Source organism: Hippopotamus amphibius, chromosome 2, assembly GCF_030028045.1.
Source record: "Hippopotamus amphibius kiboko isolate mHipAmp2 chromosome 2, mHipAmp2.hap2, whole genome shotgun sequence".
Lineage (NCBI taxonomy): Eukaryota > Metazoa > Chordata > Mammalia > Artiodactyla > Hippopotamidae > Hippopotamus > Hippopotamus amphibius.
Genome location: NC_080187.1, coordinates 139,338,635 through 139,352,991, shown reverse-complemented (window position 1 = coordinate 139,352,991; position 14,357 = coordinate 139,338,635). Strand labels below are relative to the sequence as shown.

The 14,357-nt window shown below is 38.9% G+C and overlaps 1 protein-coding gene across 7 annotated transcripts in view; it reads right to left on the bottom strand.

Moving 5' to 3' along the window:
- The window catches only part of AKAP13 (A-kinase anchoring protein 13), a 334,648-nt gene that overhangs the window by 227,045 nt on the left and 93,246 nt on the right, over window positions 1–14,357 (bottom strand). For all 7 annotated transcript variants that reach the window (XM_057725147.1, XM_057725148.1, XM_057725149.1 and 4 more), the window contains exon 2: window positions 12,632–12,675. In XM_057725147.1, coding sequence (XP_057581130.1) covers window positions 12,632–12,664 — 33 coding nt within the window. In that variant the 5' untranslated portion in view covers window positions 12,665–12,675. The remainder of the gene's footprint in view (window positions 1–12,631; window positions 12,676–14,357) is intronic.

Below are 14,357 nucleotides of genomic sequence, written 5' to 3'. Positions count from 1 at the left end.
GTGTTGTCATTGAACTCTTCATGCATCTGAGCCCCTGTGAGAGAATCTACTCCTCTAAGACCAGTCTTCCACTCACCTAACAGGTATTTCACAAATACTTGCTGAATGAGCTAAGGGTACAGAGCATTACATTTTGGTTTTCTTTGGACAGCAAGACTTCTGTCCACTAGAACTAAATGGAAAATTTAACTCCACCCCCTGCCCCCACATCCAGATCCTTGGGAAAACACCAAGTTATTGTAAAGGCATCCTACAGACAGACCCTGAAAGGCTCTGACCTCTATGTATCTTCATTGGTCTGAAAATGCCAAGGGAAAATAAGAAAATGCTACCTGCAAACGCAAAATCTGTTAACTTCAAAGCAAGTTTCTGGAGACGTGTTAAAAAAGTCCAACTGAAGGAAACTGAAGCTCTTGTTCTGTAAAACCATAAAAAGCTAAACTGAGGAACACTTGACTTCCTTATTTCTTCTGGCAGTAGTGACAAAGTTGTCATTATTTAAACACAGTCCTCAGTTCTGGCTAGAAAGAGCCTCCAGTCTACAAATGTTGGAGCTGAGCAGTCAGACATGCATTGTTAAGGCAAAGACAGGTAATTCATTTAAGAGATCAGAAGGCTGATAAAGCTCTCTGTGTAGGAGCAAAATGCAACATAATAGCCAAGCAAGAGACATAGCCAGGTTATTTCAACTCCTGCTATGGAAACCCATTTCCCAGGAAGAGATAAAATGTGACCATTACCAAATAGGTCCTCTTTCTTACAAAGGAGGCATCTGAGAAGATTAAAGCTGGGGTAACCTAAATTCTGCAGCCCTTCACAGCCTTGATTATTTATGCCAACATTATGCAAGAATAAACTGTTTTAATCGCTCACTTTAAACACTTTTCTTTCTAAGCACGATATCTCCACTTGCACTCTCATTTTCTGGTACTGTTCGGGCTCTGAGGCCGGTTCTGATTAGCACACACAAAGCACACTGATCCACTGCACAAGTCCAAGTCTTCCCTGAGAATGGACACAAAAGTCCAGAGTCAACAACAATCCAATGTAATGGCAGGATATCACTCTAAGTTTTTCTCAAGATCTAAATGCGAGTCAAATGGAAAGGCTCTTCTAATTTCCCTTATTCAATAAACAGGCTCGGGAGTCATTCACAGGATTTGAACCCTAGGTCCACCATAGCTGCAACCTTAGACAAGTTAGTTATCCCCTGGAATCCTTACTTCACTTGCTCGAAAGTGGAAATACTGACCAAATCTTTTATGTCTCTTGTGAAGATTAATCAGGGAATGTGTATAAGTGCACACCAGGGTACCCTGCCAAGAGGAAGTTCTCAATCAATACCAGTACCCCAACCCACCTTTCTCTTCCTTGAGAAAACAGAGAGCAACATCATAAGAAATGGTCACTATTCTAACAGAAATAGTTATAATCACTGGATATTGTTTCATTTTGTACATTTTAAATGAAGAAAGGAATCCAGTGCCAAAGATATTCTTTCTTATGATGTTCCTCTACTGTCAAGATGTTTTCAGCAGTTACATGCTAAAAACACTCAGTGCTAAGGAAAAACACAAATGTGAAAGGACATAATAAACCAGATCTGCTAGGGTTCTGGAAATTTGTTTTACAATCAGAATGGCTCTTCCCCTTGAAAATCTAATAAATGTGGGTTTCATCCCAATCATATGACAGGTAATGATAAGTATCCCATACATAACCTTGCAGGACGCTCAGAACAGAAATTTATACCTCACATCTATCTCTCTGCTTTTAAAAAAGTATTTAGACCTAGAGATGTGTTCAATAGACCACAAATCTTAGGAACTCCAAAAAAACAAGTTTATAATTGAAGGATCTGAGAAATGAACCCCAAGTTTTTCCTCTTTAAATGTGTCCTGTGGTCATTTTAGTTAGCGAATCATCAGCGTCCAATATAAACCTTCTGAGTCAGTGTTAAGAGTCACAGCCATCCGTTCTGGAGTACCATTAATCATAAAGTGCCCAATGCCCCCTGGGACACTGTAGCAGCCAGTAAGGACATTATTCTAATACAGAACAGCACCAAAGTCCTACAGGAGCTGCACTTTACAAGAGAAATGCCTCACTTACTGTTCAAAGGCCTTGACCTTCCCTTTCTTCCACTGGTCCAGGGCTAAAAAGCCACCCATCCTCCTGAAGAAGCTCTAGGGATAAAGATAAATATCTGACCAAGTAATTCACCAGGATGGTTATTACTGACTTCCCTACATTCAGAGTGACAACCCACATTTTATTTTTACTTTTTTTCTACTGAAGAGGGATTTCAATTAATAATTGTAAACTACTCTCCAATGTGTCTACAGCCCATAAAGATATTCTAATCCTTAACTGTTCACTACCTGAAAAAGAGTTCAAGGCTATCTTTTAAAATATTCCTCTCTTTTTCTGGCGTTCCCACTGCTACCTTTTTTTCTCTTACTTAGCCCACTTACTCCCAGACTTATATCACAACTTCTCTGTGCGTATACTCTGAATCCTAAATTCAAACCTCCACCACACTGGCTGGGCTAATTATCTGCAGATCCTGATACCTGACCAGATCTATCACAACCCCCATGAAACTTCAGGCAAATCCCTCAATCTCTCTGTAGCTTAGTTTCTTCACTCTTCCAGCAGAGTGAGCTCAACCACCCCCAGAATACAATGATTCCTATGACTCATCAAATTGTTCTCCAGTCCTGACCTCTCCCATGAAGTTCGTTCCCACATGGAACGCTGACTGTGGGACAGTCACTTGGGTGCAGCATCACAATTTTTTCTCCAGAAAAGTAAAGTAATGAGAGGAGAAAGGAAGTGACTTTCTCTGGAATAATCCAGATCTCCTTATTTTTGACCCCTGTTGTCTCCGTGTGCCTTGTAGACCTTCAGGCCTGGCCTGGCCACATTTCTTCTAGAATAAGCCTGGGGCCTGAGATAAGAGGCATCCAAAGGACCCCTTTCCTCCTCCTCCTTCGGAAGTTTAAAAATCTTGCTTCCTTTTCAGCTGTTATTCTGGGGGAGGATTTATTTGCTGTTGCTAATGTCCAGTTGCTAGGTTGCTAGGTCGGTAGTGCTTAGTGTGTGTGGGTGGTGGTAGGGCCTATTTTGTTTGTTTTATAAATATCAACCTTTGCTTCATGTGCCTGACTTTTTCTTTTATCATCTGATAGCACTCCCCGTCCCATATCCTTTCTGGGGAAAGTCTGCTTTTATCGTGACAGGGAGCAGGGCTTTGGAGCCAAAGGGTACATGCACTATATTCATAAAAATGATTAGCAGCCACGTGGTTTGCTGTATGTTGTTTACTATATACAAATGGCTCAGACCATAAGTCCCATAAGGGCTAGAGATAACAGTTCAGGACTCAAGAAATACAGGCACTATGTCTAGCATGCTGTTTCAATTCCCTAAGTGACTCGGTAGGCTAGTTATTTCACAGAATACATCTCTAGAATAAAATCAGATACTCTTAAGCTACACTTTGCAGGGATGATGTACATATCTCCTTACATACGTAAGGAAGTTACATTTGCACAATAAAGACTTCGTTATCACATTTATTTCCTTGTTAGCAATACTTTTAATCACAAAGATGACATCACTGACTATTCAGGACTCGCACAAGGTAAATTTAATAATGAAACTTGGGAAACAAATGAGCATCTATATTTTTTTAATGAGCAACTTTTAAAAGGCAGTTGTTCTGTCAAAAAGAAGCAAAGTTTACTCAAATATATGTAGTATTCCTGACCAAATCTGGGGGGAAAAAATCATCATATAAACCAAAAATGCTACAAAATAACTGGTTAACTTGACTATATTCTTCCAGAATGTCAGTATCATGAAAGACAAAGAGAAGCAAAGGAACTGTTTCTGATTAAGACACTAAAGAGACTGTAAATAAATACAGTGTGTAATCCTGGATTAAATTCTGAAATGGAGAGAAGAGGAGAGGAGGATGCTATAAAGGACATTATTGGAATGATCAGAGAAATTTGGATATGGACTTAAATTACATAAGAGTATTACATCAATGCTACAACTCCTCTTTTTGTTAATTGCACTGTGGTTATGAAAGAGAATGTCCCAGTTCTTAAGAAATATATGCTGAAATATTATGAAAGAGAATGTCCCAGTTCTTAAGAAATATATGCTGAATAGGATATGATGCCTGCAACTTTCAAACAGTTCAAAAAATACATGTAATTCAGAAAATGATGCAACTTCCTTGGTGACCCAGTGGTAAAGAATCTGCCTTGCAATGCAGGGGACATGGGTTCGAGCCCTGGTCAGGGAACTAAGATCCCCACATGCCACGGGGCAACTAAGCCCAAATGCCACAACTACTGAGTTTGCATGCCTCAACTAGAGAGCCTGAGTGCCTCAAACTACAGAGCCCACGTGCTCTGGAGAAGCCAAAACTAGAGAAGAGAAAACCCGCATGCCACAACCAAAGAGAAGCCCACGCACCACAGCAAAGATCCTGAGTGCCCCAACTAAGACCCAACGCAGCCAAAAATAAAATTTTTTTAAAAGAAAAGAAAGAAAATGATAAGCAAATCACATTTAGGTCATACCTAAATGTTAATAAAAGATAAGTAGAGGTGAAGTTGCATTCTTTTAACTTTTCTGTAAATGTGAACTTATTTCAAATAAAACATTTAAAAAATTTAAAAACATGAGAAATAGAAGATTAAACTTGGGTTACTTATTTCAAAAAGGACTTTATTTGCGCAAGTCTCTATCACATTAAGTGGGGTGAGATTTATGTGTTTTATGTAACAATTATGGACAGCAACTATACATGTCAGCTTGGTATACAGAAGAAAGACAATGGGTTTTGAGAGTCACGATTTTTGGGTAAAGCCCTGAATTCTGCATATCCTAAATGAGTATATGCAAAAGCTCTTATTTCCTCAAGTATTATGAGGGTAAGAATGAAGCTTCTTCCACCCGCACAAGATGCTGTGAGAACCAAATGATATAATGTATGCAAATATGAGTTTTAGACCAGGAGGTAGTCTATGGATATGAACTCTTGTTTTTAAGGAGTTGTCACCCAGAAAGGTTACAGGTGATACAAATAAGCGTTAAATCAGTAGGAGAAGCATTCACGAAAAACCAGAAAATGAAGGGACTAATATGAAAGCATATCATATATTGTTCATTTAGGTTCACAAATGGGCTAATAGCAAGTTTTGAAAATATGTTTTCTTCCTCCCCAGAAGCAATTCAACCATGAAAGAATATAAAAACTAAGCAGAAATTTTTATTAACTACACTGTCCTTTGATAAATGAGAGCCATTTAAGAATATCCAATTTACATCTAAAATGTTCCTCCATTCAAGAATATCCAATTTACATCTAAAATGTTCCTCCATTCAAGAATATCCAATTTACATCTAAAAGATAGATCTTAAAGATGACTATGGAGTACTAAAACTATTTTTCCTCAAATGGGTAGTCCAAAATACTATGCTTAAACTGCCCAAGAGCCGAGTCTGCTCAGGGCCCACAGCTCCACATTAGGATAAATGCCATATCCCTAAAAGTCTTGACTTGACCCTGAGTCACTGGAGGCTGAGGTTCACAGTATACTCAGAGGTGGGTGCTGTGCTGGGCTTCAGACGGGATGGAAGGCAGGCCCTAGGGAGGTCACCCAACGGTCTGTGAAATGCTTCAAGATCAGACTTTCCCCTGTCTCCCCCGAGTCTCCAACCTCATCCAGGAGAGGACACAACCCCCCGCCCCCTCTGCACTCTGAGTGCCAGCGCCTTTTTTTCTGTTCCCCACACATAACAAGCCTGGCCTTCACTTTAAAGCTCTGCACTTGTTCCCTTGGGCTAGAACACTGTGCCAAGATCTGCACATGGCTGGCTCCTTCTGGTCATTCAGGTCTCAGCTTAACTGGCCAGCCCCTCAGAGGCCTTGCCCAACCACCCAGCCTACAATAGGCCCCACTCAGGCACAATCACATCATATCCTCTTGTTTTATTTTCATAAAACTGTTCTTCCTAACGTTTTCTTGTTTATGAGTTATCTGCCTTTCCCTCACTATAATGCAAGCACCGCATGAGCAAGGACCCTTCCGTTTTGTTCATGGCTACATTTCCAGCATCCAAAAAGGGGTTTGCACAAAGCACGCAACTGAATGAAAGCATTCCCCAGCTCCAGTCCAAAATTCACTTCCAATACTAATGTGTGATTGAAATTTAAGAACTCCAGGAATAAAAAAGGTCAAAGGCTCAATGGCAACCCAGATTTCTGGAACTCCTCCTCTCTTGATTCAACTTTGCCTTCTCTGCCATAGTCCACTATCCTAATTCCATCCATTCTTATCCCTCTCAAAGAACTCATCTATTCTCAGAGTCAAAAGTACCCATTTCCTAGAGATGACTCAAACTCCCTCTACTTCGAAATCAACTTTCTTACACCACAGTTCCAAGCCTACACTTCCCGCTGTAAAGAGAACATCAATATGCCCTTCAACATGTTTAAAGAACAAAGTCATCACCTTCCTTCTTTTCCATATCTGGCGATGGCATCGGTTGTCACTCACACTCAAGTTCTCACTCAACTGTCATTCATTCTTTTTCACTCCCCATATCTAATAAAGTATTTAGTCCTACTGCTTCTTTTAAATATTTCTTGCATCTGCCACTGCCTCTCCATTTTTACTCCCACTAAACAATCTAGGCCCTTACCACCTAGAGGGATATTACTAACCTTGTCAAAGTTTTTACCACCACCACCCAATGGTCCTAAAACTGCAACTCTTATACATTCATCTGGCAATAATCAGTATTTTTATAGAGGTTGAGGGAAACACCTGACCTGGTAATGCAACTAGCTTGCCTAACACAAAGGGTGTACCTGTGGAACCACAGAGCTGACAGGCAAGGAAACCAAGGCACAGCTAGGTTACACTACTGGCATCTGAAGTTTCAGGTTCTGTGTGTTCCACTATGAACAGTTCACAAAAATAACTCATTACAATAGCTTCATTTAAACATTCAGCAGTACTGCCACCTGTTCAGTCTGGGACATTTCTTACATTTTAACTACTGCAGCTTATTGTTGACACATTTTTATTCAAAGACTGGTTAAGATGTTTATTTGGAATATTTGGAATCCATCCTATTTTTCTTAGCTTACAGGTAAAAGTTCTTCTCAGGATCCAGTATTTTTCCTTATTAACTAGCATATCTCGCATATAAACTAAAAGAAAAACTTCAACACACTCTTTCTATTCTTTTGCTTAGTACTTCTTTCTCTAGGTACAGAGAACTGACCCCCCTACCAATGCACTGTCCTGTAACAGTTCAAGTAGTGCCCCCCATCCTCAGGGGATACATTCAGCCCCAGTGGATGCCTGAAACCGTGGACAGTATTGACCTTATATACACTTTTGTTTTTTCCTAGACACACACATCCTGTGATAAGGTTTAATTTATAAATTAGGCAAAGTAAAGATAGTAACAATAACTGATAACGAAATAGAATAACATATACTCTGTAATAAAAGTGATGTGAATGTGGTCTCTCCCTCCTTCTCTCTCAGAATAATTTATTGTACAAATTTAATACCTTTTCCATCTTAAATAAAGCACTTATCACGTACCGTAGTTGTAACTTTTGCAGTTTGAGGTGCAAAAAGCAAAACCATCATGAATTTATTTTTCCTTCCTCACAATTTCATGGGTAAAAGATTCACTCTTACCAGAGATTTTAGCAACCTCAGCACATGAATTCTTTTCTTTCCTTATTAAATCAAGAACTTTCACCATTTCACTTAAGGAAGCTCTTCATGGCTTCTCTTTGACATACCTGAATTGCCAGCATCTCTACTCTTGCACCGTGGGGCCACTATTAAGTAAAATAAGGATCACCTGAACACAGCACTGAGGTATTGTTACAGTTGATCTGATAACCCAGTGACTAGCAGGCGAGATACACTGAACAAAAGGATGGTTCACGTCCCCTACGGGATGGCGTGGGATGGTGTGAAATTCCACCATGCTACCCGGAATGGTATGAAATTTAAAATTTATGAGTCATGGGACTTCATAATCTTAAATATAGAAAATCCTAAGAAATCCACTAAAAAAAAGTATTCAGCAAGGTTGTAGATTAAAAGATCAATGCACAAAAATCAACTGTATTTCTATACTAGCAACAAGCAATCTAAAAATGAAATTAAGAAAACAATATCATTTACACTCCCAAACTCATTTTATGAGGCCACCATCACCCTGATACCAAAACCAGACAAAGATACTACAAAAAAAGAAGACTACAGACCACTATCACTGATGAATGTAGATGCAAAAATCCTCAACAAAATACTAGCAAACAGAATCCAACAACACATTCAAAGGATCATACACCATAATCACGTGGGGTTTATCCCTGGAATGCAAGGATTCTTCAATATATGTAAATCAATCAATGTGATACACCATATTAACAAACTGAAGGATAAAAACCACAAGACCATCTCAATAGATGCAGAAAAAGCTTTTGACAAAATTCAACACCCATTTATGATAAAAACTCTCCAGAAGGTGGGCACAGAGGGAACCTACCTCAACATAATAAAGGCCATATATGACAAACCCACAGCAAACATCATTCTCAATGGTGAAAAACTGCAAGCATTCCCTCTAAGATCAGGAACAAGAAAAGGGTATCCACTCTCGCCACTACTATTCAACATACTTTTGGAAGACCTTGCCACAGCAATCAGAGAAGAAAAAGAAATAAAAGGAATCCAAACTGGAAAAGAAGTCAAACTGTCACCTTTAGCAGATGACATGATACTATACATAGAAAATCCTAAAGATGCCACCAGAAAACTACTTGATCTAATCAATGAATTTGGTAAAGTTGCAGGATACAAAATTAACACACAGAAATCTCTTGCATTTCTATACACTCACAATGAAAGATCAGAAAGAGACATTAAGGAAACAATCCCATTCACCATTGCAACAAAAAGAATAAAATACCGAGGAATAAACCTAACCAAGGAGGTAAAAGACCTGTGCTCAGAAAACTATAAGACACTAATGAAAGAAATCAAAGAAGACACAAACAGATGGAGGGACATACCATGGTCTTGGATTGGAAGAATCAACATTGTGAAAATGACTATACTACCCAAAGCAAATTACAGATTCAATGCAATCCCGATCAAATTACCAATGGCATTTTTCACAGAGCTAGAACAAGAAATTTTACAATTTGTATGGAAATGCAAAAGACCCCGAATAGCCAAAGCAATCTTGAGAGGGAAAGATGGAGTTGGTGGAATCAGGCTTCCTGACTTCAAACTATACTACAAGGCTACAGTGATCAAGACAGTATGGGACTGGCACAAAAACAGAAATATAGATCAATGGAACAGGATAGAAAGCCCAGAGATAAACTACGGTCAACTAATCTATGACAAAGGAGCCAAGGATATACAATGGAGAAAAGGCAGCCTCTTCAATAAGTGGTGCTGGGAAAACTGGACAGCTACATGTAAAAGAATGAAATTAGAACACTTCCTAACACCATACACAAAAATAAACTCCAAATGGATTAAAGACCTAAATATAAGGCCAGACACTATAAAACTCCTGGAGGAAAACAGGAAGAACACTCTTCGACAAAAATCACCGCAAGATCTTTTTTGATCCACCTCCTAGAGTAATGGAAATAAAAACAAAAATAAATAAGTGGGACCTAATGAAACTTCAAAGCTTCTGCACAGCAAAGGAAACATTAAGCAAGACGAAAAGACAACCCTCAGAATGGGAGAAAATATTTGCAAACAAATCAACAGACAAAGGATTAATCTCCAAAATATATAAACAGTTCATCCAGCTCAATATCAAAAAAACAAGCAACCCAATCAAATAATGGGCAGAAGACCTAAACAGGCATTTCTCCAAAGAAGACATACGGATGGCCAAGAGGCACGTGAAAAGCTGCTCAACATCACTAATTATTAGAGAAACACAAACCAAAACTACAATGAGGTACCACCTCACACCGGTTAGAATGGGCATTATCAGAAAATCTACAAACAGTAAATGCTGGAGAGGGTGTGGAGAAAAGGGAACGCCCTCGCACTGTTGGATGGGAACGTAAATTGATACAGCCACTATGGAGAACAGTATGGAGGTTCCTTACAAAAATAAAAACAGAGTTACCATATGACCCAGCAATACCACTGCTGGGCATATACCCAGAGAACACCATAATTCAAAAAGACACATGCACTCCAATGTTCACTGCAGCACTATTTACAATATCCAGCACATGAAAGCAACCTAAATGTCCATCGACAGATGAATGGATAAAGAAGATGTGGTACATACATACAATGGAATATTACTCAGCTGTAAAAAGCAATGAAACTGGGACATTTGTAGAGACATGGATGGACCTAGAGACTGTCATACAGAGTGAAGTGAGTCAGAGAGAAAAACAAATATATATTAACACATATATGCGGAATCTAGAAAAATGCTACAGATCAACCAGTTTGCAAGGCAGAAATAGAGACACAGATGTAGAGAACAAACATATGGACACCAAGTGGGGAAAGCAGGGAGGGTTGGGGGTGGGAATGAATTGGGAGATTGGGATACCAAACTGTACACTCTAAATATATGCAGTTTATTGTATGTTAACTGTATCTCAATAAAAGTTCTTTTAAAAAAAAAGAAAGATATCATTTACAGTAGCATCGAAAAGGATAAAATACTTGGGAATAAATTTCACAAAAATTAAAGGCATGTACACTGAAAACTACTGATATAAATCACTGCTGAAAGAAACTTACCTAATGAAGGATGACCTAAATGAAAGGAGCAGAACTGAATGTCTAGAAATAATTCCTTACATTTATAATCAACTGATTTTCAACAAAGTTGCCCAAGAAAATTCAATGGGAAGAAATAAAGTTGGATGCCTAGACAAAAAACTGCTGTTCACAGCAGCATTATTCGTAACAGCCAAAAAGTGGGAACAGCCTAAATGCCCATCAACTGAGGATAAATAAAATGCAGTATGTCCATATAATGGAATATTATTTGTCACTAAAAAAGGAATCTTTGTTCCTTACACTTGCTCTAACATACTCCTTACACACATGATGTTAAATGAAAGAAACCATATGATTCCATTTATATGAAACTTCCAGAACAGGTAAAACCATAAAGATAGAAAGTATAGAGTGGCTGCCATCGGCTAGAGGAGGGGGAATTGGTGAGTGATTGCTGAGTGGTGTGGAGTTGCTTTTGAGAGTGATAAAAATGTTCTGAAGTTAAGATTACACAACTGTGAATATACTAAAAACCATGGAATTGTATGCTTTAAATGGGTGGATTTTATGGTGTGTGAATTTTATCTCAATGAAGTTGTTTTCTTAAGCGCAAGGTATTCAATTCATGTGCAAACCCACTGATGAACATAATAAATTGTCTCCAAGTAGTCTGGAAAGAAAATAAGAACATAAAATATCTTCTAAGAACACATATTTTTCTTTGTGTGTTATATTTAACATAGAAATAATCTATGAAGCGTGATCACATGAACGCTCTATGTTAGAAAGGTATATGACTTTTATTAACACAGCATTGTTAAAAATAAATACATGAAATGAACAGCCAGTTAAAACACCATTGCAAGCTCCTCGGTGGTCACAAAATAAACTCTGCACACCTTTGTGTGCTTTTCACAACTGAGTGTCACCCCACCTCTTCAGACTTATCTCCCATCACCTCCCAACACAAATTCAGCGGGGCCAGACTTTCCACTACCATCCTTTCCTGCTCACTGAACACCATGCTCACTGCCACTCATCCCTCTACTATCTTAAACATCTGTGTCTTAAACAAATTTTGAGGATTTTTCAGCCATCGAAATGATCCTTAATCTTCAAGACCTGACTGAAGTCCTGTCCCATCAAAAAAGGTTTTTTCACCTCTCCAGACCACACCAACCCCAAACCCTCTGGCCTCTCACAAGTCTAACTATCCATACCCCTAAGCCGGCTCCTCACCAAACAGGCACTATTCACAAGTTTGTTTATTTTTTTAAAAATACACCTAGAATTTACTTTTTCCAGCCTCTATTCATTCATTTATCCATTTCATCTTATAATTTCCTCTCTTTGGGGAGATGATATACCAGCTTTCACCCAGATTCTTAAAGTAAACAGCACTTTTGCCAATGACAGAGTGCCACCTAGTTGTGGCACAGGGTAACTCACAATGGCAGTAGGAAGCTCTACATACTACTTTTACTGAAATGAAAATAAGAAGCCAAAGTATCATTTTGCAGGGCACTGCAACTGTTTTAAACATGCATCTTATCACCCTGATCAGTCTACCTCACAAATCTTACAGGTATTATTTGTTCTCTGCTCAGTACATGCATTATTAGTCATTTAGTATCTACTAAATCAAATTCAATTTCAGAAGTGTATTATGCCAATAAATTCATGTGTAGATGGTTAAAAATTCCTTTGGTAATCACAGGAGAGCATTTTTTGAGTTTATTATAAGAATTAAACAGCAAAAATAAGTATAAAATGAAATCTTGTGATTTACTCACATATAATGGAGCTTGCTGTGGATTAAGTTTCATGACCCAAGACACTGAAATAGAAAAGGGAGAAATAAACATTATTCTTATTTAAATTAAAAGTTATCATCAAAAACATAAAACACTCCAGAAGTCCTAGATGTCAAGCAAGGTTACATAAGCACAATCAGAAGTCTGAGATTAATGGATGCCCAGCTTTCCTTAGAGGTTTGAGAAGGCAAGAAGGTCAAAGACTTCAGAATGCCTTGTAGCCCAGATGCCATCTTTTCAAGTGGGAAGACACATTTTCTGATTGAAAAATAGACAAAAGGCTTCACTGTCGCAGAAGTTTCAACAACCAACCAACAGGATATTAAAAGCAGTTACCAAAGCAAGAACAGCGTGCGTGCAGTTATGCTTTTACATAATCCCCCCAAACTCACATAATGCTACCTAACCAGGGATTCCCCCCAGTCTCAATAGGGCGCTTAGGGCAGAGGGGAAAGGCAGACCACTAGAGAGCCCTCTTCCTTTCAGCACTACAGCTGGCCTCCAACAGCTAGAAGTTGTCACTCTCTTCAAAATTAATAGCTGAATTCCCTGTGGTTACCTGCACAAAATGAATTCTCAAAAAATCTTAGGGAGAACTTTAGAGAAGACTTCCAGCATTATATAATACATGTGTGAATATTGAGAACAGCATGTTCTTAAAAGTTTAACTTCGGACTTCCGTAGTGGCGCAGTGGTTAAGAATCCACCTGCCAATGCAGGGGTGACAGGTTCAATCCCTGGTCCAGGAAGATCCCACATGCCACGGAGCCACTAAGCCCGTGTTCCACAACCACTGAGCCTGCTCTCTAGAGCCTGTGAGCCACAGCTACTAAGCCCTCGTGCAACAACTACTGAAGCCCATGCACCTAGAGCCTGTGTTCCACAATAAGAAGCCCATGCACCACAAGGAAGAGCAGCCCCCTACTCGTCACAACTAGAGAAAGCCCGCGTGCGCAGCAATGAAGACCCAATTCAGCCAATAAAAAAAAAATTTTTTTTAAGTTTAACTTGGTGATTTGACCAGGATTTCCTCTAAGCTAGAATGATCATGGTCCAGAATTGTGTACTTCAGAAGGACAGGTCATTTGCCAAATACAATGAATTTAAGAGTAAACTAATCCCATCCTTACAAGTCAGAGAAGCAGACCCAAGTGATTTCATTACAATTGATTTTTAAGTGTCTTACCCATAATAGGGGACTGGATTAAGTTACTATCCAGCAATATGAAAAACAACAGTACAGGAATGTCATTGCAAAAAAAAGTACATGCAAAAAAGATAAAATCCCATACGTGGTATTATAACAGACCAGATCACAAAAGCCTAACAATTAATTGAAATCCCAACAGCAAAAATTGGAAATTATCAAAGACCAAATTTTAGAAGAAAGAGCAATGCCTTAGTAATCATGCATAGCTCAAATAACAGAATCCTCTCAATAATAAAATTCTTACAAATCTGCCAGTTTGGTCATCTGACACCCTGTGATAACCAACTCCCCCCCACCACCACACACACCCACACACCCACACACACATAACAGACTTCCCGGTTCAGGGCACTTTCTTTCCTGCCAGGCTTCATTTAATGATTTTGTACCCTCAGGTGCTAAAATCACCTGCAAAAATCCACACTGACAACCAAGCTTGAGAAATGTAGCAATAACCAACTCTTTTCGTAGAAAAATAAAGCTTTCCTGCCCACC